The sequence below is a fragment of the Leuresthes tenuis genome, unplaced genomic scaffold (assembly GCF_036924035.1).
Source record: "Leuresthes tenuis unplaced genomic scaffold, fLeuTen1.0.hap1 SCAF_18, whole genome shotgun sequence".
NCBI classification, from domain to species: Eukaryota; Metazoa; Chordata; class Actinopteri; order Atheriniformes; family Atherinopsidae; genus Leuresthes; species Leuresthes tenuis.
In genome coordinates this window covers 6,199,835-6,223,723 of record NW_027325372.1, presented here as the reverse complement: position 1 = coordinate 6,223,723, position 23,889 = coordinate 6,199,835, and the positions used below count along the sequence as shown (strand labels likewise).

At 37.9% G+C, this 23,889-nt stretch overlaps 1 protein-coding gene across 5 annotated transcripts in view; it reads right to left on the bottom strand.

The window, feature by feature from the left end:
- LOC140274516 (collagen alpha-1(XIV) chain-like) overlaps positions 1 to 23,889 on the bottom strand; it is a 125,659-nt gene that overhangs the window by 40,126 nt on the left and 61,644 nt on the right. For all 5 annotated transcript variants that reach the window (XM_072369808.1, XM_072369809.1, XM_072369810.1 and 2 more), the window contains 5 exons: positions 17,829 to 17,958; positions 12,348 to 12,470; positions 11,520 to 11,669; positions 8,241 to 8,357; positions 1,918 to 2,067 (listed from right to left, as the gene is read on the bottom strand). In XM_072369808.1, the coding sequence (XP_072225909.1) occupies positions 1,918 to 2,067; positions 8,241 to 8,357; positions 11,520 to 11,669; positions 12,348 to 12,470; positions 17,829 to 17,958 (670 nt within the window). The remainder of the gene's footprint in view (positions 1 to 1,917; positions 2,068 to 8,240; positions 8,358 to 11,519; positions 11,670 to 12,347; positions 12,471 to 17,828; positions 17,959 to 23,889) is intronic.

The window sequence follows — 23,889 nt, the reverse complement described above, 5'->3', positions numbered from 1 at the left end:
TGGCTGCCTGCAGCGGTGGGGAGAGTCATTTGGAGGAAAGGCTTTGGCTTTCATTTGCATCAAAACAAAGCCATAAATCATCCAGGAGGCTCTCTGTAGAGCTACAGTACGTCAGGGAGCAGCTTCAAGCAAACAAACCTGCTTTAGGGAAAGAACTTTCTGTCTTTATTCCCTCTGTTGATTTTTCTTTAGCTACTTCAGCCTGACATCTCTTCAGCCTTTTATGTTTACTGTATGTCTCCAAATAAACCACTTTCTTTCATTTTTATTTCATCCAGCTTCTTCCCTTCAGTTACTCCTTCTGTTTATCCTCACTTCATGAATTCTAGCACATTGAAGACAGGAACCTGAAGAAGACCTGACTCTGTATGATGATAGGCAATTTATCTCAGAAAACAATGTCTGGTACGATTTTTGTCACACTACGAATATAATAATCAGGCAGTGCAGAATTTTCAAATTAATCAACATCATTACATACAATAGAGTACAAAAATAGAACTTTGACAATATATAATAAGAGCTTTCCAAATATGCAAGTGGCTTTTCATAGCATGCTGATGTACAGCCAGGGATGCCTGCCACAAAACACTGAGAATTGTTAAAACATACTCTTTTATTCTGTAAGACGTGCATTATTTATTGAAAACAAGACAGTGACATGAAAAATCATGTTTTTTTCCCCCAAGACAGCTGCCTGAAAGAGGTAACTAGGTCACTGTGCAGAGTGCAACAGTGCATTTTGTTGGGTAATAAGTTTGCCTGCAGATCAAACAAAATTTAATGTGCTCATTTTATCAATGAAATGTTTATCTGGGGATTTTCCAAACAATGCATTGATTCATGGTACATACAGATACTCCAATGGGAAATTTTAAACATATCTGATTGATTCATTGATTGTTCAGCAGCCGAAGCGTCTCAGTCTTAACTGAAACCTTCAACATGTCTGCCAGGGTGTAAAAATCTCCTTTTTCTCTCTTTGCTGACATAAACAATGGACATTTCAAGTACAGTAGAGTAAAGTAGAGTTTACCCTCTCAAATGAGACAAAACTTTATTTTCATACTGCTACTTTTTTTTTTTAGAAAAGAACTGTATTTACTGAGTATGACGCATGTGGACACATGCGTCATACTCAGCAAAACAAAGCAGCCAACCCATCCCAACACTCTCTCTCCTCTGCCTTGTCTCCAGACAGTGGGTCTTGATTAGTGTTTGGAGCTGCTGCTGGAGAACAAAAGGCTCATTCGGCATTAAGGATGAGGATTCAGTTCTTGTCACCCCCGCAGGGTAAAAAGACATTTTATGTTGAAAGTGACGACCACGTGAATTGGCCTTTTTTTCTTTTCTCAAACAATGACAGCTGACAGCAGTTTCTGCCATATTGTTATGACACATATATGGAGTTCTAAATGGGAATTTAGCACAATGTATGGATAAGGTGATGCACAGTGTGAACAGATAAGATCAGATTTATTGTCATGCATACACACAAAATTTGTCCTCTGCTTTTAATCCATCCAGGTTTTCACACACATGCACAGGGTCACACACTCATAGAGACTGGAGCAGTGGGAAGCCATTCACAGCGCCCAGGGAGCATGGGTGCATTGCTCAAAGGCACCTCAGCTGTGACAAGTAGGTGAACAGAGGTGAACTGCCACCCCTCCACCAATCATTTTGAGCAGTGAGAGTGGGGATCAAATCGCCAACCTTCAGGTTATTGGACGACCCACTCTCACCACTGAGCCACGGCCGCCTTTGATGTGTGGGTTTATTTAGTGTTTCCATCAGCTGCAAATCTTCTCAGGGTCAAATCATCACATTTTCTGGAAATGGAATGTTTTATCTATAGGTATAAAAGTGGAGTGTCTGAGGTGTTGGATGTGGGTCCCTGTGTATATGCGTGCTTACATGTCTTCACAGTTGCAGTGACTGCAGGTCCTTCAGTCCCATCCTGCAGCTGAGCAAACACACTGATCTTATACTCTGTGTTGGGTTTCAGGTTGTTGAAACAGTGCCTACTGGATCCTCCACTCAGCGTGGTCTCCTGCCTCTGACTCCCTGCAGTAAAAACACAAACAAAGCATGTCACAAATTTCCTTCGGGATTAATAAAGTATGTATGTATGTGTGTGTGTGTGTGTGTGTGTGTGTGTGTATCTATCTATCTATCTATCTATCTATCTATCTATCTATCTATCTATCTATCTATCTATCTATCTATCTATCTATCTATCTATCTATCTATCTAGGAATTTTGTTTTTCAACTTCATTAGAGATTTTAAATGATTTAAAGAGCTACAGTGCTGAGCAAAATAACATATTTGATAAAACTGTCAACATGAATATGTGGAAAAACTTGAAAATGATGTTGCTTTAACACCGCAGGCAAACACACATTCGGTACAAATCTAAATAGATTTATTCATAAACGTGTGCAAAAGATGAGCAAGGAAATCTAAGGTAAATGATGAATAAATTGGTTTCAGAGCAAAGTTAGTCACTTCTAAAAATATATGACAGAAAAGCTTATGAGGGTAATGATTTTCAATGACTAAGTCTATCATTATTAGAAAATAAACCTGAGAACCTCTGATATTTGCACACATTTTCTATAGCTCAAGCTGTGAAGATGTGACTTATCAGACAACCTTGTCGAATCAACGTTTTTTTTCCATGACTATAAGTTATAAACTGAAATGTAATAAAATACAAGTTTTCAAACCATCTTTGATTGAATTTAAATGTGGTTTAAGTAAGGGGAAGTAAATTATCTTAGGAAAAGGTAAAGGGATTAATTCAGCAATACTCTTCTGTTCTACAGAAAGATTTATCAAAATCCCTTCACAGTCTTTGTGCTGTTCTATTTTACATGCATCTCACAAATGAACCATCCCACTTCATTTTACGACATTCCATACCAAAAAAACAGGATAACCTTGCATCGTTCCCCTCTTTCCCCTGTAGTAAACTCATCTCTGGGGTAATTATATACCAGCTGTGCTGACATAAATCCTCATTTAGCTCTATTGTGTGCTGAGAGAACCAACATACTGGAGCTCCCTGAGGTAACACTGGGAATATGTGCCTTTTATGTGACGTTAATGATGGCAATGTTATTGCTCGAAGTCTAAAGGTGATGAATAACAGCCATTACTTTCCTATTTGGTGGTTGACGGCTGGATTAAAAGTCTTACCTATGAGATGATGACTGAATGGTATATCTGTGAAATTGAATCGGGGACAAACCATCTGCTGTTTGATGTTATTTTGGTGTGTTGGAGCGTTTTATCACTTTCAGACATAAGGGAAAACACAATGATTTTAGTTGGTGGCTGCAGAGAATCAAGGAAAGCAAGGAAATCATTTCGATCAAATCAAGGTTTTTTCTATGGAGGTGTTTTTGTTTTTGATTGCTAAACTCGAAGATGACCACATTAAAGTGTATGAGAATCAACATAAGAGTGTGACGCTGGGTGTTTAAGACATTAAGCTGAAATATGTGTAGTAAGTTTAACAGAAGAAAAGCATTGCAGAGCCAAGCTCCAACACAGTTTTCAAGCAAGCAAGAATCTAGTTCTAAATGTCTTTAGATCATTGCTGTAATGAAATAGTTATCATTTTCACAAGAGCATGCCCTCGACAAGGTGTAAAAGCCACCAAAAACAGAAATATAGTCATCACAAGGCATAAAATATTCTTAAAGTTTGCAGATATACGCTCTCTCATACAGAGTAAGCAGAGGTAAATCGTCAGAGCAGGCCTAAAGTATTGTGAAAATCTATTCTTAAAATCTTCAGTAGTGATGTTACTTTTCAAAAACATTTGGTTTAATAAAATCAGGAATTTGCAGGAATAAATCCATTTAACAGGTCTATTCAGTTTGCATGGAAATGTGAAAGAGGGCATCTTGTCATCCTATCAGGATGTTTCCAGCTCTGTGTTACTAGGAAGAAAATGGATTACATTTGTCTCTGATTGCTGGGCCATCTGCAGCATTAAAGGCAGCAACATGATAGTAATTCCATGGAATCTATTTGAAATTAAAGTAATTCACCAATCACATCTTTTCCCTAAATGGGTCATCACAAAATGTAAGACGATTTCCATCACAAATATAAAGCTACCTTTTCAGTGTTATTCTTAACTGGAAAAGTGATCTGAAGAACCAAAGGCTGATGGATGGAGAGCGTCATCTGCAAATGATTAGTTGTGCAATTCATAAGATTAACTTTTAATGCAAAGTTCCACTTAAATGACAAAAAAAAAGACTCACACCAAGCTGTGTAGAAAAATCAAGCTTACAGTATCCATTAAACTATTGATCTATTAATGCACAAAAACCTAACTTCTGGGATTGTTTGCAATTTCGAAATGTGGATTTTATGATTTTTAACCAGGTCATCTTATTTCATCTCATCGGTTTTCATGTAATGCCATCAATAAATAAATTGTAAGTAATTAAACATTTATGTGTTAAATAAAAAAAAAGAGTTGATATGCTTAATCAGTTTTTAAATCTAAAGTTCATCGAACACTTTCACCTTAAATCTGCATAACTGCTTTTCTAACCCAAACATGACATGCATTTAATAAGCTCAATCTCAAATCAGTTAATCTATTTTCTAGTATGCAATTACAGATCACTGGTGGTTGGCTTGTGTGTGACTTTTGCTATTAGACAATTATATAAAAGGAAAGAGGCAAGGTTTGCTCTTGCTGTCTCCCCTGAAGTTGGACAAATGTGTAACCAACAAATACATTTTAAAGCAACAGCATCTAACTTTTTGAACCTTATGTCTATGTGCTTCTGACTTGTTTTGGAGTACATCAACCTTTGCTATGCATATTGTTGGGCATGAAACTACTCCTGGGGCTGACATACCGCTCGTAACTTTGGTTTCCAGCCCTGCACCACACTGTTTTGCTCACATTTTTGTGGCCTCTTAGTAGCATCTTCAACTTGACAGCAAATTTAGGTGCATGGCTGTACATGTGCAGGGCTCACTGGCATTTGTTTTTATGACGGTGCTGTTACATTACACACCTGTAGGGGGAGCCAAAGTGCAAACAATTTTCCCAGTTATCCAGTGTTACTTTAAGTAGGAATGAAAGCATATACCTCATCTGGTGATCATTTGTGATCCAAAAATCAACCTTTAAAAGTAGTATTCACACTTAGGCTTAGTTGTCATGTACATCTGCAGCGACTCATGAGGGCAGCACTTTTCCCCCCTTTTTCCACACCTCCACAGGGAACTTCAAACAGAAGCGGTTTTGCGAGCACTTTCTCGCAATCAGAGAACAGGCTGCAGGTGTAACCCAAAACTACAGACAAACTCTGTAAAATTCTGTGAAGATTCTTTATCAGCTTACCTCCCAGAATAGACTCAACAGGGCGTAATTACTGTCATTCCTGTAAGAAGAACATCTCATCACTTGGCAGCCATAATACCAACCTTTTTGTCTTTTTCCCCTGTATTCTACTTCAAGCAGCAAATGTAAATGTCACCATGGCTGTGATCCATAAGCCCCTTTTTTCACAGAATGGCTCACTGTTTCATTGTACAGCTAAACCTTTAAGACTGTCAGCATGTCTGTAATGGGATACAACAAAATCTTTGTCATCTCTAGGGATTCAAACTCCTCCTCATGAAAGCATGTGAGCATGAATGAGTCTCCTCCCCACTGACTCAGATATGCAGCGTAGGAGCTCAATGGGAAAATGTGAGGAGGAGATTTACAGCTGTACAGACAGCATTAAGTAGCTGCAGTGATGTTCAGTCACGTTTATATATATTATAATCCTGAGAGCCAGAGAACAATATGGTGGTAGAATAGAAAAAAAAATAAAATTGTAAGACATCCTTCCAATATGAAGACATGGGTGATTTCTGTTACCCCAGTGAGACAAAAATGTCATCCAGCTGAGAGAAAACAATATTTAAACAGATGCACACTGTTAGTTGTTACAATAGAAAATCTCAAAATCCTTTTTGAGAATCAACTCTGAGGATCAGAATACGTTTTTTTTATGTTTATTTGAAAAGTGAAATTTAATAGTAGACACTTTCACAATCTCTAGTGCAGTTTCTCATCTGTTTGAGATTCTGCATCACTGAGTCGAGATGTGTTAGAGACAACAAACCTCTTTTCCAGAAAAGCTGGGAAATTCTATAAACAGCAGTTCAAACTTAAATCTGTAGCTTGGTCATTAGTTTGAACCTTTAACATGAAGTAAGCCATTGAAATTTGGACTCAGTGCCTTCACTGAACAACTTTATTGTACTGAATTCAGAAATCGATGCCAGCAACACACTCAGTATGAAATGAATAAAATAAATAAATAAAATAACTTTGGTCTCTCAACATCTAGAGATGTTAATATATAATCATGTTGTGAAATGATTCAGGGAGTCTGGGGAAATCTCAATATGTAAAGGACAGGGCCAGAAACTTCTGTTGGATGACATTCAAGCCCTCAGGTGGCATTGCATGAGACACCGTCATGCCACCATGATCAATGTAGCCATATGGGCTCAGGAGTACTTTGGAAAACCATTTTCAGTCAACACAGTCTGCTGCTGCATCCAGCAATGTAATCTGAAAATATTACGCAAGGAGGAAACCATATATCAATCCAGACATCGCCAAGTTCTCTGCATACAGGCTCATCTCAGATAGTTAGAAAGACAGCAGACACGTGTTCTGTGGTCAGATGAGTCCATGTTTCAGACTTTGGAAACACTGATGTCTGAACATCTGGATGCTCTGTGCAACTTGCAGCAGGCTTCAGGGTCACAGACTGTGTCTGAGCCTGCAGTCCAGATTGTTACAGATAGAAAAGCTATGGAGCATCATGAGGATGAGAATGAGACAATAACAATTCCTCCTCTGAACAACATTTAGTATCCTCAGTTCCAAATGATTGAAAATTGTAATGAAAGAGTGGAGTGATTCAACAAGGTGTTAAACATGTGTTTGAAAGTTGATCAGTGTTGCCGGCATCACATTTTAAGCTTGAGATTTAAGTTTTACTTGCATTCTAGAAAATTTCCCAACTTTTCTGGAAACTGGGTTTGTATTAGGCAACAGAAAGCTGAAATTATATCCAGTTCCACATATATCAAAAAGCCAGATCTATGTTTTTCCTCAGTGTGTTATGTATTATGTAAAAGGTCTGCAAAGTTACACAGCCCAAAGTTCAGACCAATAGATAAATCAGTAGCTAAAATTAATTTATTACCATTATCTTTCAGCAGTGCAACTCCAGCTATTTATTCCCCTTCTTTAATTTTTACTAATGACTGTTTTCTGAATCAGGTCAAAATTGTGGAGCCGCGTGCACATGGATGAAGTTGTCCTCAGGGCTTTTTAACAGAAAGACTCAGTAACACTTAGTGTTAAAGTTGGGAAATGGCCTATTTTAACCTAACAGTTTTCATTTTTCTTGCCAAAATACAAGCAAACTCTTATAGAAATCTTAAAATAATATAAAACTTAACTAAAAGTTCATATAGTGTTTGAACCCCCAACTTTGGATTGATAGTCCTGTGTTGGATCCTCTCATCCCCCTACAGCCTGAGGGATTTGTCTGTCCTTATTCAGCCTCACTTTTTCCTCAAGTCTCCCTGTCAGGAAGGGCTTAAAGAGATATGGAGCTTTTAAGGCAGAGGTTAACAAGAAGCCCTCCAGCAATGTACCGTATGAAAAATGAATGCAATATTTGAACATTAAAGCAAGTAAATCTATTTTTACCTATCTCAAAAAACAAAACTCTGAACTTGTAAATATTGTAAAAATTATTTGAATAAACTAAATGCAAGCTATAAATGTACATGGAAGTTGTTAGAGGATCAAATAGATGCTCTTGATTGTTGATCGTTGAAGCCATGTACATTTAAGGTGCTCCATGATCTTAACTGAAACTGATTCTGTATCTAATTCTAAGCGTTTTCCCTTTGGAGAAGTCTGTCCAGGAGAATTACAAAATGTATATTTGACTGAGTACAGAAGAACCAAGATAAATACATGAGGACATAAATATAGATAGATAGAAATAGAAAATACTTTATTCATCCCCCATGGGGGAAATTAAAAATTTGTTAGATGTTATACTTATATATAATATATTAGTATGAACTACCATTAAAAGTTAAATGAAGAGCGTTCAGTCACTTCTAATTTACAGTGCAGCTGAGGTACAGTCAACATGCCGCTGGAACGATACTCACGAAGCAGCGACTGAATGGCCACTCTGTAGGCGCTGGCATGTCGATGAGGCTGCCATTGGATACACACACTGGTCATCCTCACTTGATATGTACTCAGGTTTGTCACCCCAAGGTACACTGTAGGACAGACAGAGAAAAGTGTCACTGATTTAGCTTTTTACCAGTTTGTGTTGAGGGGATTTATATTATTATGTTAATTTTTATTAATGTAATGTTATAATAATGCTTGGCTTTGCACACAGTTTGGGTTAATAAAGAATACAGAGTCTTTGATTTAATCAACAAATAGTTTTGTCAGTCGTGGCAGATCTTGTTTCACTCCACTCACTGCCCCAAATTTTATATCGTGCCTCTGGACCGCTAACAAAATTAGCAATGTGACATTTTTTTTCTGGAGCTTTATGGGGGCTTTATATTTATAGGACTTTATACATTCTTCTCTCCACACGGCTATAACACTGCCACATATAACTGCACTGAGCTCACATGAGAGAAACCACATAAAATCATGTATCCAGATGACAGACTAAAAAGCATGTGGCTTGTTGGTTTCAAGGACACCAAAGTGCATTTCTATGAAGTTATTTGCAGACGTAGGGAGAAATACAGCTGCACTGTCTTTGCACAGTAAGCATAGCTTACGTACACATTCCCAAATAAACCCACACAGTCTATTTATGCAAATGAAATGTATGTGCTTTCAGTGTCTGACTCCTGAAAGCAGCACTTGTTCTGAGCTGAAAGACATTAGCATGCACATTTCTGTGAGATGGTAATAGCCTTGTACATCTTAGTATATTTTGCCTCGCCACTGACAAAATAGAATAATTTCAATATGAGCCAAGTACATGATCTACATGATTTTGACCTCCATACAAATGCATTATTTATATCTGCATATTTTCCCAGTAAAAATCTCACCATATCGTTTAGTGAAGAAATCAGATGGTTTCTTTATTCAGGATGTCCACAATTTTAAACAGAAAACAAGACACAAACTATCAGGCCTGGATATATTGTTCATACTCTTGTGTTTATATTACAACTAAATTATTGGTAAATTCACATAGAGAAATCATTTGAGAAACGTCTGTCGTAAGTTTCCTGTTCAAACAGGTGGACAGTAGCTTTGTGATTATCATACAATGATAAAAATACACAGTGCTTCAGATGAACTCTGCCTTCACTGTAACTATCTAGTACAGCATTAACATTTCTTATGAAGTGACACCAATTAACTCACGCTTCATTTTCCCCTCACCCAAGATGCTACTTACATTTGCACACTCCCAACCCTAAAAGAATTTGTAGCTTTTCTAAGTATAGAAGCCTTTGACTTCTGTTCCGCTTCACGTTTGGCTGCTAACTGTTGAAGTGCATGGACCATCAAGAGTCATGAGAGATACTGCTACAGCTGCCACTTTGTGATTTAAGGTGTAAGTAGAGAGTTTAGATGTCAAAAAATTCCTTCGCTTTTGGTCCTGGTCTAAGGAATGGTTTGCTTTTCTCACCAATTGGATATCCTACATGATTCTCCAATCCAAAAGCCTGATTATAGCCATTTCCTGCAGGTAAGGTACTCACTATTCATGAGTACACAACCCCACTTAAAAGGAAAAAAAATCCCCAATTACCCCCTTTAATTTGGAAAATATTTAAATAAGTGTGAATAGAGTTGATAATTCTCCAGAGAATTCATAGCAAGCAAGGTTGCATACTGGTATTGGTTACTGCTCCATAGTTTGTTGTGTCTGTTGTGGTATATTAATGAAGCAATTACAAGGTATCAATTCATAGTATGCTTGTTTTAAAATTACACAGAAAACAAAACATTGCATGTTTTAAAGAAAAACCTGGAGTACCACTCATAATTTCTGCTAAACAAGTGTGATAGTTGTACTGGTGGTTGACATTGACACATCAGTCCACTCATCACTTGGATTCATTAACATGCTGCTGAGGAAGATGACACACACTCCATTTCCCTCCTGGCCTCACACGGGCCTCATCATCTTGCTCTTTTTTCAAATAAACCAATCGCTCCATCTTTTTTAGTTTGTTCCCTTCATCAGTCCTCTTTATCTTTCCGAACTTGTCCTTTATTTCAACCAAGATGTGCCTAATTGTCATTCAGAACTGGCTTCAATGCAAAGTCACAGTCTCCATGTTTGTGTATTTAGCTGACACAGTCCTCACCCACAAAAGCATGAAATTGAATGATGGTGTGGGGGGTTGCTGTCCGATTCAAGGACACTTCAAAAGGACATGCTTCCAGTTGACCTCTTTTGGTTGTCGTAGAGATCAAAATGTTGACTTTTCAGGTTCAAAATGGACTATTTCACCAATGGTCCAGATTGCTGTGAAGAGGTTAATTATCATGCAGGAGAGGGAAATCCAGGCTCCAGCTCAAATGATTGTACTTAAGAAGCGGGCACTCAAAAAGCTCTGGGGAGACTTTACATAGCCAATGAGATAACTTAAATCCAAAGCCTCTACAGTTCATTCCAGGACTGGTATAGAATTAGATGAAGTTGCTATGAGAAGTATCAGTTGAATATAAAGAGTTTGACATTTGTAGATGTCTGGTTGCTGCTCTAATCAGATTAAAAGAGATTGTTGTACATAGACAAAGAAGACGGGTAGAAAATGTCAACCAAGCACTCGAGTTACTGAAAAACTGTCTGTGAGCAGAGAAATACTGATAAAATTAGCATTGAATCCCAGTTTCACCACAGTGATGAACACAATCACAATCCTTCAAGTTACAATTTTGACTTAGAATCTCCAAATTTTGACTTCCATATATAAATATATATACATTTTTAAGATACAAAATGTACAAATGAGGAAACTTTGAAATATTGTAGAAATCTTTTCAGACACCCCCACTGGTATTAAGAAAGTCATTGCTCGTCACCAGGTGGCTTTTTTAATTTTGAATGATGAAGGCAAATTATAACCATCTGTATAAGTGAGAGTAACAGTGTGTAGTTTTCTCTTAACTTCTGAAATGCATCGTTCATATTAGATACCAATTCAAAATTTTCAATAGTATTGGTTTTTAAAAAAACTTCTAGTGTTCACAATGATACTAGTAAAGCAATCTTTTAAAGTTGTGATGAAGTTATTCCATGAACCACTATCATACAACTTATAAGTTATGCTGACTGGTAATTTACTCAAAAATCTGTATAAAAATTGTCAGTAGCCAACATTTATGTCCAACAGCAACAGATCTAAGCAGTAACTTTAATTCTGAGAAAAGGATAATGAACTTACAGGTCTTTGCCCTCCCTGAGAGGGCCTCACTGGATCCAGTGGTGTAGGATGCAATGACTTTGACACTGTACTCTGTTCCGCTCAGTAGGTTGACAATCAGCATGGTGTTCACATCCTCCCCGACAAAGGTCTCCAGAGCTGGTCCAGGGGCTGCAAAGGGGCAAGATAATTGAGAATGCATGTCAAGGAAGAGTAAATGACCCATGAAGGTAAGAAGCACAGAGCAGCAGGTTCAGAGGGGACAATTAGATTCAAATCTAGCAAGAGCAGAGGATGAACGTACGTCCTCTTTGGTACATGCACCTAATCCTTTGACCTTGAAAAAATCTGCAGACTTCAAATGAACTACTGACAGGTACTTTAAGTCAATAATTCAGGTGTATTTTATGCTAGAAGCAACTACCATAGCCTTGAGCCATCAGCTGTGGGCAGAGAAGCTTAAGATCAGTAGATTTAGGCTGCAGAAGTCTGTTTGGCTCACTCATTCCACACTTCCAAGAAGAAAACTTACTGTTAAATAAAATCAGGTTTGATATGACATATAGCTAATCTGTAAAAGACCAAAATCACAAGTCTGTCTATACAAGTCTTGTGATCAAAATTTCTTGAGAACCCGTATTCATCATTGGTCTCTAGCAGATTGACCTGCAGGGTCATCACTCAGTTAATCAAAATCATTCTAAAATCATTGAAAAGGGTACATATATTTTACTGAATATCTGCACTAGAACAATAATCTATACTACACAGGGTAAATGTAATTAAACATTCTAAGTTTTACTTTTAGTCTAATGTATTAAACAGTTTGTGTAGGTATGTGTTAATTACCAGAAAGGGGCTGGTAGACGATCCTGTACCCCATGGTTGGTGAAGGTGGAACATCCCAGCTGATCCTGAAGCGGTTGTACCATTCCTCTGACACCCGCAGGTTCTTAGGAGCTGAAAGAGGAACTAAGGTGGGGGAAGGAGAAAGTGAAATATACCACAAGAAAAAAGACAGATTTTATGTTTTTAATTGAAACATTAACAATGAGACAAAATAATATATAAATAACGCAAGTCTCCATGCCTCTCTAGGCCTAATATGAAACAGGTTTAAGGATTAACAGCATTAAGTGAAAATACATTGTAGTTTTAGAAGTTAATTTGGGTTTTCTTTTCCATCAGTACTAAACACAGGTTTACAAATACACAGAAAATATGACAAATGAAACAGAAAAAAAGAACATTTAAAAGTGAATGAGACAAGAGGGCAGTGGGGAAGAGAAAGAGAAAGAAACACAGAGAGCAACATTTTTACCAAACAGAAAATCTATGTAAAAACCAAATCTGTTGACGGATTGTTTCATATAAACTTAATTCTCAGCATAGACTTATTAAAAGGTGCTTTAATGATGAACAATGTCATCATTCAGCAGAGAGAAATGTGCTGGGAGAAGGACAGAAACCAAGCTGGCAAGAAAAAGATAATAAAGAGTCAGGAAAAGCATGGAAATTTGATAAAACTTCATAAGACTTCAGAAAATTTCAATAGTCAGCACAGTGAAAAGTGTTAAGTCCCTCTCCTATAACAGAGTACATCTAAATAAATTAAAATCAGAGGACTTATCACCAGATGGCAACTGGGACAGAGCTTATTTTAAAGTAAAGTCGCTTTTTCTTTTAGGAATTGTGATTTTCAAGCCATCTGTACTATCACAAACAGTACATCTGCAGTCTTTTTGCAGCTCCTTCTGATAGATTCAGATCCCAGGCAGATCCCCTTGGTTAATGGAAAACGTGAAACTTCTCAGGTTTAAATCCCTGAATGAATCTGCTAGCTGTTCGGTTTCACATTTAAAGTGCAGCAAACCTCCCATTATTCTCTCCATGTTCCATCATTCCACCCTGAGCTGAGTATCAGAGATTCTCATGAACTGAAACCTCCAAATTACACCAGCTCTTCTCCCTCATTTTCCCTCTTCACCCTCTGTGCTCATTCGCCATTAAAAAACCAATCACACTCTGCGCCGTGGTCTCCCATCAGTATCAGCTGCAAACTCATATGTTCAAATCCCCATGTTATAACCTCCTCTTCTCCTGTATTATCCATCTCCACTGTGCCCTTCCTGCACCTGTAACAAATTCCCATCATCCTCTGTGCTCTCTGTGCTTCCCTCCCACGATGTGTTTGCCCGTAATGAGAAACTGGAGATGTAATTAAACTTTCTGGGCACAGAAGCTCATTCATGACTTAAGGGACCATTTTTAAAGGCAAAGATAATAATCCTGCATCTAGACTCAGTTTGGGGACATAGGTCACAGTACACGCACCTGTTACCTAATTGTTCTTAAGAATACACTAAGTTGCTACCTAGTTTTCAGGTTCTCGGCCAAAATGAAGCATTTCTTACAGGTGGGCTTTTAAGGCTTCATAATATCCATTTGACAGCCCACACTCACACCACCAGGACAGGCGGAGGGAGGACATTTTTTTGCTTGTTGTTGTTTGATCTTTTTTTTTTTGTCTTAAAATCATAAACATAACCTTAAGATCAATTGCAAATATTTAACAAAGATTCACAATAAAAGAGTAAAATAATAACTTTAGGTGAATTTTCTTCACTTTGAAAATAGTGTCAAACAAAACAACCTTAGGGTCAAATATCCAGACTGCCATCACGCTTCTTTGATTTCCTTCTTGCACATTTATGCTTAGGGTTAGGGGTTAATGCTGAGGGGTTAGGAGAAAGCTTCTAAATAAGCTGTTATCTTTGTCTTGCAGAAGACAGCACAGAAATGGGTGTTCGCTCATTATGATGCAGCCTGTACTAGTTTCTTGTCTTTGAAAGAAAAGCACCCGTCAATCCTCAGCCATGACACTGCCCGCTGGTACTCTCATCAAGTGTCAAATACTCACACAATTATGTGGAATGAATTGATGTCTGATTAAAAGACATCCGAGAATTTTAAAAGAGGATTTGTAGTTTTGTATCTCAGCTGAGAACTGGTTGATCAATAATTATCTTTAGCGGCCTGAAGTCCCGTTTATGTTCGCCACGGTAACCTCTCTGCATTGTGGCTTTGCTAACATATGTTATAGGGTTGTCTCAGAGATAATTGGAACAATTGGACCTACAGGCTGCTCTTGGTTGTATTGGTGCTGTTTTTGGTTCTTTAGCTTTGCACTGCCATAAAAAAGATTTTATGAGTGCAATTAGGTCTTGAAACAATGAAATAATGAAGATCGTACAGTGAAGTTATAGTCTTTGCTTCTTGCTTGCTTTTCAGTTATTATCTCATCCTCTTTGTGAATAAATAGTTGGCTGTCAATCCCTCACAGTTCAAGCAGATTTTCAACTAATCAGCATTCGATATACGCATCTTCTCATCTCTGAGGGTTACACTAGGTTTCAGGACGACTGCGCACAACTTCATCTGTGTTGATGAAATACCCAAAATCCTTCACTCTATGGGCTGAGAGTGATGCCGACAGATATTTCTTTGCAAGCACAGACAAGTCCTCGGGTGCTTAAAGACGCTCTTGGATCAACTAGCTCTCCATTCAGACACAAAACCCCAAATCTGCTTTGAAAATCAAAATCCTCAGAGGTAATTTGTCAGACATCAATTAATTCCTCATTGCTTCAAGTCTCAGATTCTCTGTCATATCTCCCTCATGGTATGAGTCTAAAGGGTGTTGTTGGATTTTGTGAGCACCGGTGTCAACAGTGTCATGACCTGTGATTGGCAGGTGCTCTTCATTCCTTTGACAGAAAACTAGAGCTGGATGTATCTGACTGAGCAAACACTTGATCCTGTGCCTTCTTCTGCTAGACCAAGATAACAGCTTATTTAGAAACTATTTCTTATACAATTTTAGATTAAATAACTCATCAATATGTGTCACTAAAAACATTCAAGGTGAGGAAAAAACGATTCACTTGCTGAGTATGCTTTCGCTTTAGGCAACAATTTCAAAATCCTGTTGGACATTTTCAGAAGTGGAAAGCCACACTCGATGAACTAGACTAGACATCAACTTTATGCAATTAATTTGATGTTTGTCAAATCATAATTAACGGAATGTATTGCACTTCTCATTTATGATGTCTGATCTGGAGGACGTATCATTTGATCATTAATGATCAACTTAACCCCTAACTGTTGAGTTTAACTGTCCACTTGGTCAAGACTTTTCTGTCACATCATGCCATTATTTTCCTCTTTCTTTGACCACTGAAAAGCCTGTTACCCTCTCTATATTCCTCCCACACCTCTCTCACTAATCACATCATCCCTCACTGGATCTAACCCTCAGATTAGCCTGCCATTTCTGTCATATTATCTATCTTCAGTTTGGGGCAAAAACCCAATCGCCCCCTCTGCATTCCCTGTCACGCCTCCCTCAGTGTTCATGCCGTCCTTCACAAGTTAAACTCCCCAGATTACATCGGCTTCTTTTGTCACATCATCTGTCTTCACCCTAAAAAAACCCCATCGTCCCCATCTCTGCATTCCCTGTCATTTTTCCCAGGGCGATCATCTCATCCCTCACTGGCTAACAGGAACCATTCATCACCAGGTGTCGGGGGCCTGTCGCTTAAAAAGTAGGGAGCATCGTTAGCGCCTGCTAATGTGTGTAATGTGCAGCACAGGGAGACAAGATGGGACAGAGTGAAAAGATAAATTACTTAGATTTAGAGTTTCTTTTTTTGCTGAAAGTCGAGTGTTTGTTCTGTATTGCACTTGACAGCAGAGAAAATCATGAGCCCCTGCTTCAGCATTTATGGTAGGAGAAAATAAGCATTGTTCCTGCATATCTTTTTTTTTGCCTTTACCTGCACAATAAAGAAAATGAATGTTGCACAGAGCTACACAGAGCACACAGTTTGCTTTCTCATTTTCCTCCCCTGAAATTGTCTTGAGAGTAATTAGCTGCTCAGTAATTCCACTCTGGTTGGATTTATTTGGAATATACTAGAATTTATTTTTAATTAGATATGATTTTTCTTCAAACTGACAGTAGTAATGTGTCATTAAAAAAAAAAAACAATATTCACAATAGGAGCACTTAAAATTGCTTTAATCAACAAACGTCATCAACAGATTTTGAAAAATTAACTCACTTTTACCAAGAAATTCTTTAAAAACTCTTTAAAAACACATAATTTATATTTATGATTAGTATTAGGCAACGTCATTGAGTTAACTGTTTTCCTTTTTTGTTTCTCCTGGGATTCAAAGTTCAAAATAGGAATGAGCTATTTCATTTTGGGGGAATAGGAATAGAGGAATAGGTCAGACGCTCCTAAATCCACTCTACTACTTCTTTCAAAATAGTTATTTTACTAAGAAAAGACTCTAAGGAATAAGAATTGCAATTGTGTTTATGCACTGCTTATATTTCTTTATTTGTGTCAGAGTAACTAAAGTTTAGTTTTAGTAAATGACAGCCATTGAGGGCATCATGACTCCCCAAGTCACTTAGAACTTGAAAGCTAGCAAAGGTTGGGTGTCCATACACTGAAACAACCCATGTTTAAAGATGAGGATACTCTTGCATGTTTGTGACCATTAGCATATCCGTTCCTCTCCAGTTAACATGATGAACATATTATCCAGCATTTGCTTTTTCACAACTCCAGCTGTGATGGCGCAGTACATTCTCAGTTTCAACATACATTATAATATAAGCAGGGTTCTCACATGCACTGTTGCTTTGAAATGTTCTTGTCAAGCTCCACATGTTTTTTTATTTTCATCATATATCTCTTAGATGCCTTTCAGGCATCCAATTTGGCTTGATTTAATTTGGTTTGATTGAGTTTGTTTGTTTAAGCCAGATGTAATTACGGTAGCATTTGACTACATTTTCTTTATTATGTTGTCAGGAAACTATTATTTTTCTCACACTTTTATTGTGGCCTGAGTGTGCCAGACACAACATTAGTTTTCTGACAAGCATTCGCTCTTGTTTTATTATGTTAATGTACTTTACCAACTTCTGAGGGACTCTTTAGCTGTTAAACGTTACACCAACTGCATCTTTCTTTTTTTTGCAGCTGAGTAGGTAGTGAATTAATCATCTGTCAGCTATTAGCAGAAATAATGCTGCAAGACTGGTAAGACTAAGCCAGAACAGTACAGCTACGCTGTAAAAATGTGCAAAGCTGAAAGGAGGTGCAGAGGTAGATGGTAATTTGCTGTAAATGTATCACTGAATGAGACAACTTTCTCTATATCATTTGATTTTGTTATGAAATACAACGATTAGAACTGGGTCAAAATGAACACATTTAAAGTAAGAAATGCAACAATGTGACTTACGTGTCCGTCCCATTTCTGAGGCAGTTGGTCCATCTCCCTCAGAATAAACAGCGGTTATTGTGACTTTGTACTCAGTATCTGACAGGAGAGGCTGCAGAACCAGGCTATTCTGACCAGTGGGCACAGTCCTCTGTAAGCAAAAGGAAGAAGAAAACACTTTAAACAGGTTTGAAAGACAGCTACAGTCTTAAATATTAAATGTCCCCATCTTAAGTCGCACTGCACAGATGCCATATTTCACCACCCAAAGCTCACCTGCCGATAAAAACGTTGAAACGGTTGTGATGCTATAATCTTTTCTTGAATATTCAGGTAAAGCACTTCATATTTCTGCACCTCATCACTAAATTCTTGTTATATCCTTGCTATGTTTGGATTGTTCTTTTTCAACTGAATCCATGACACCCCTTAAATGATTCATTTTCCTGGTTATTTTCCTGCCAGATTACACATATCACTGTCTCACTATTAGAAAAGGCAAGGTAGTTTGCTGATGGCATATGCTGCAGCAGGTTTTACAAGAAAATTAATCCTGAGAACTTCACCAGAACCTTGACTGGATAAAAAAAATTAAAAGTATTTTAGCCCACTTTTGAGCCTAAAACACACACACACACAAACACCACAACGAAAAGACAGCCGGTCATTTTTTTCCCTTTGCTGTTAAGTGACAGACGATGGATTCAAGAATAAACTGAAAAGAAAATGGGAATTAAGGAATCTTCAGAACCTAGGACCGAACAAACAAAACTGCATTAGCCTTTTAATAGGGGTGAGCCAGTGAGAGTTTCTGCAGTGGAGTTTAAGGTTTCAGGTGCTGCAGAGGTTAATTATGCCCAAGTTTCTGTCTCAAATGTCAGCTGAGTTGGCCTTTTGTTAAAACTGATCCCGAAATGATTCATTCGTCCCAGTGAAGCACTGTTTTTGTGCTGCAGACATGTTAATCTGCTTTCTTACCCTGTGGGCTCATTTTCTCTTTTCATATCTGCTTCTTTCTTCCCCGGCTCCGCTGCTGCTTGTTATAGCATTATTTATCTCTCCCTGGTTCTCTTTCAACAACTCTTTTTGATAAATTATAATCATCTAAAAGTGTATATTATTACGTTTTACTTTGAATCATAACCCACAGGAGTTCTCTATCTTTTTTTTTCTCTGTACTTTTTTCTCTTTCTTTGTCTGTACTGTTACAACGATATTCAAATGGAGAGCAGTTTGTAGAAAATATGAAATGGATGCCAATTGTTTTAGCAGCTACAGTTAATTTAGTACTTGACAAACAAGGATGCTGCATCACAGTCTCAACCAATCTCAAATCATACTAGCACGCAGATACCTTAAAGGCAGAAATACCTCAGTAAACTGTACAACATTTCAGTGATGATGACCTTCATGCAGACCTACATAACTGATATTTGATCATATACATATGACTGAACACTGAACTTATTTTGATGCCTGTTCTGTCTTCAGGTGACTAATGCGATTGTTGTTTTGTACGTGGGAGAAATCCTTTCCTATCCTTAGGGCTGATGAACATCAGTTTTCAGATTCCTGTAGTGGTCTCCCACTACGACAGGCTCTGTGTGTCCCAGCTTCTGAGTCTCTGTCAGGCCAGTTTGCATTCTGAGCATGCACAGTCTAGCCTGACTCCATCCACAAACCTTTCTACTTTCTAAAGAAAACTCTTTCTCAGACGTGCAAGTCAGACAAACACTGCAGGCCTCGACAAATCAATTTCAGCCCAGTCTGATGAAAAAGGCAGCAAACCTCTAAGCTGTCACAGAGTCACATAGTTTGAATAAACTACTTCCAGCTACACCTCTGATTTTTACTCCACCTCTTTGTAAATGTAAACATATTTTCATTCAATATTTATGTGATTCAGGAACCCAATTCTGTGTTGAAAGAGGCCCCAAGCAGACCCACAATGATAAGCTTCATCTATTTTCTTTTGCTGGAATGGAAAGCCTTGAAGGCAAATAGTGGGGAGCACTGAGAAGTACACAGGTGACAGGAGTCAATTTAACATGACCATATCAGTATGGCAACACATCTGTTACACTGCAGAGAACTGTGGCCAAACAAAACTTACCTCAGTAAAGAAAGGCAGAGTCTAACCCTCAGGTACTGTGACAATGTTATGATACGGTGAAAAACTTTAGGATGTATTAGGCAATAAGGGAAAAGTCAGTTCTTGACGTTGATATTTTGGAGGTAGAAAAACTACATAAACATAACATAACTTTGATTAAGACCAAATTGTGATGGCTAAACAAGTGAGGGATATTAAATCTCAGACTATGTGATCATTCTTCCCAGATGGAAATGTATGTTTTAATGTGTTTGGCTAAAATAAGAGCTAGTAAGAAACTAAGAAAAGTGTGGACGGTGTTAAGTTTGGCATGAAGATTTACTGACGACGAGAGTTGGATTTTCTAAAACTGGAAAAGAAGCTAAAGAAAATCTGTGACAGAAAAACAACCAAAACTTTTTAATTCTCCCTGGACAAAGTTTTTACCCCCTGAGACATTATTTTATTGCCGAGCAGTAATAGCCACAACTTTGTTCACACACGACGGCATTGCACTTGATGCCCGGCAGCTTTGTTTTATTGGACACTGAATGAAACAGTGCAGGGAAATAATGAAGCTTCAGTGAGTTTGGGATCCCAGCTGTCTGTGGACAGATGGCAGCAGAGTTGGGTTACCCCGTGGCAACTCTGCAGACACTGACATCTGGAATAACAGGGGCAGAGTCATCAGAATGGACATAACAAAGTTTTAGTATTTAGAAGTTTGCAGCTCTAAGGGATTCTGACTCAGTGACAAAATGTTGTGTGTGCGCATTTGGAAGTGCGTTTTACTTTTTAACCACTGGGGTGATAAATCTGGAGAAAGAACCGTAAAGAGTCATGAAGCTAATATATGTATAACAGGCTTTTATGACACACCTAGAAGACACATATCACCATAGTAATTCCACCTGAATAATATAAACTGGTTTTGTCTTCATCAAATCCTGTACTAAACAAATATTTTTTTGGCCTCCTCAGATTCTATAAGTTAAATTTACTTCAAGATAACTCAGTGTTACCAGTATGGAGATGTTTACGCTGCAAGAAAATCTTCGGACCGCTTTTTGCAAGTGAGTTAATCAAATTTGTCTCTCCAGACAACAAATAACAGCATCAAGGTGTTTTGTTTGTTAAGCCACTTTACACTGACCTATAGATCATCCAGACATTAAAAAGACATCTAATTCAAGGAATGAACCAGTGTTGTGTCTTTACATAACAATTTGGTAATAGCTACAAGTAGCAAGGACACATTTTGATCCCATTTCTTTAAATGCATAAATGCAAAATGCCATAGACAATATGACAGGAAGAAAATTGTATTTTTGCACCAAAAATGTGAATCTCAAATATATTTTGGCTGAAAAGTTGACGTATCTCACATGGTGTGCAGTGTGCCCTTAAAAAAATGAGGACACTTGACAAGTGGAGGACTGTGAGACTCCAGAAGTGGCCTAAAAATACTATCCACAGCAAATAAATAGCATTTGAAATGGATGTCCTGAAGAAATAGGGAAAAATAATCCAGCAAAGACCAGACACAGGACCTGAGACATGCATCTGGACCTTCAGTTGATCCATACTGTTCGGTTCTGTCATGAAGTCATTCTTAAGGAAGGGAAACAGAGAAAAAAGGCGGAGGTATGCCAAATGACACAATAACTGGACTGAAAAACAGACATCTGGCAGCAGGTCTCATGGAGTGATGAATCTTCCCTATAACCCAGACCTCAAAATTATTGACCCATTGTGGGATAATTTTGACAGCAAATAGAACAACAACGCAGCCAACGTCCAAAGAAGAGCTTCAGAATGTCCTTCAGGAAGCCTGCAGGACTATTTTTGGAGACTACTTCAAGAAATAACATGAGAACTTGTCAAAGAGGGTTCAAGCTGTGTTGAAGAATAAAGGTGGTCATATTGTCATCAATATATTATTCAGATTTTTTTTATCAAAACAGATAGTTTCAGATAATTGTGATTTTAACGTTTTAAAAAAAGACAGGTAGTCAGCCGGAATCAGGAAATGTCCGAGGATGAAAGCAGTGGAAACACAACAAATAAAAAACTATTGCTGAGAAGTTGGCAATGACAATGAAAATTCTCATTACATATATTTTCCCATTACAGGGAAAATAGACAGGCAGTCAGAGAGGCATAAAGCAAAGACAAAAGCACTTCAAAGTTTTTAAATGTCAGGGAACTTGAGGCCAATATGACTTCAAATTATAATAAAGAGAGGGAAATGATTAGTCCTTAGAATGTCCTAAAATCTGAAAGACCCAGAAATGGCGAGTGTCCATTCGTATCAGTGAGATCCCACTTTTGATCTCGCTGGACATTATGACACTCGTGTGTATTCTTTTTCTTGCTGTAGTGTGAACAAAATTGAACATTTTAACATCTTTTACATCTCATTTATGATACTGAAGTGTTTGGAAAGTAGAAATCTGCAGTTTAATTAAGTTTGACGTCATTTGATTGCTACAGAACTAACAAGTGATAATTTATAGATATCACCAGACTAAGATCAGATTCCATCAGTGAAAATAAATAGGGATTATCGCCGCCTAGACATCAATAACATCTAATGCGATACTTTCTTAATTTTCTTTTTTTTCCTTTAGTGGCTGGTAGCGCTCCCTTGGCGGCTGAGAACCACACAGCGAGAATTGCAAAGAGGCAGAGGAAGCCTGCCAGTTTTTTCCTTCCTATTTAGGTGGTAGCTATTGAGTGCAGCACTTGGTGATTCATAACCTGACCAGACTGCCAAACAGGACTCACAGCTGTTCGCACTTTGATAAGAGATCTCATTTAACAAGCTGCTGGTGCAAGCAGCTGGCAGCTCTTTATTATCAGGATGAAAAGGCTGATGTGGGACCCGTGTTCAGACTCAACCATGGAGGCACGACAGCCTCTGGTGTGGGGATGCCACAAATGCACACCTGTCAACTCAGTCACTAAAATATGAGATACTTTAGGAAATAAATAAGAATTGTTAGGCTGATGTAGTGAACACACCCCACTATGATGCCTGTAGAAAATGCATCTTTAGGATCCTATATTTAGTGAATCAACAGCGTATTATAGCAGTATTATAGCAATATCAGAAGCCTAAAAAAAGAAAACAAAAGAAGAAACACACACAAAAGAGAGCCTGTGCCGAGCCTTTGTAAATTATGTTACATGTTACATGCTATCATCGAGTTAAAATTTCATTCTAATTTCAGTTTTTCCGGTGTAATCCGGTTAGGTTTTAGCCTCATATTGAAACAAACAGAGCTGTTTGAATGAACCTAAACTGAATTTTTACTTTATTGAAAATGGATGAACGTAACTTTGAATTTTGTTCATATATTGGTCCAACATCCTGGCAAATCACTTGATTTTTACAAAGTGGGGTTAAATGATGCAGGTTCTGGTCATAAAAACAACTGTTGAGCTGCATTACAAGTTCTACATGCAGAGCATCTGTCTTTTTCTTGTTAAATCGCATATATGAAATTACTTACCAGGTCTTGGAATCAGCTAAAAGCTAATAAAACTAAATGTTATGAGTAAACATCAAAAAGTTAGAACATATATCTTAATTATGCAACTGCCACAGGGCTGGAGAATGATATTACACATCAGTAGACATCTTATCTTGTTATCAATATCTGGTTGGCAGTTTACTGCTTCCTTGCTCACACACAGGTACGTACACGCAAAATCATACATTTAGGAAATATCCACAAGGCAAGAACTTTAATTCTGGATCAGTGTTTGTTTTCTGTAAATCTTCACACTATCTCTTTGTTGTGTCTCATTAGTTTCAAACCTCCCTTCTCTGTCTATCTTGCTCTCTCTCTGTGTCATGAAACAAAGCCTTTGAAGAGCCGACACAGTTTCCATCGTCATTATTATCCTCCCCCTTTCTTCTCCAGCACAAAACTCTGACTGAAGGCCTGCCATCAACTTCAACATCTGTCTCCCCTCTACCTTTGT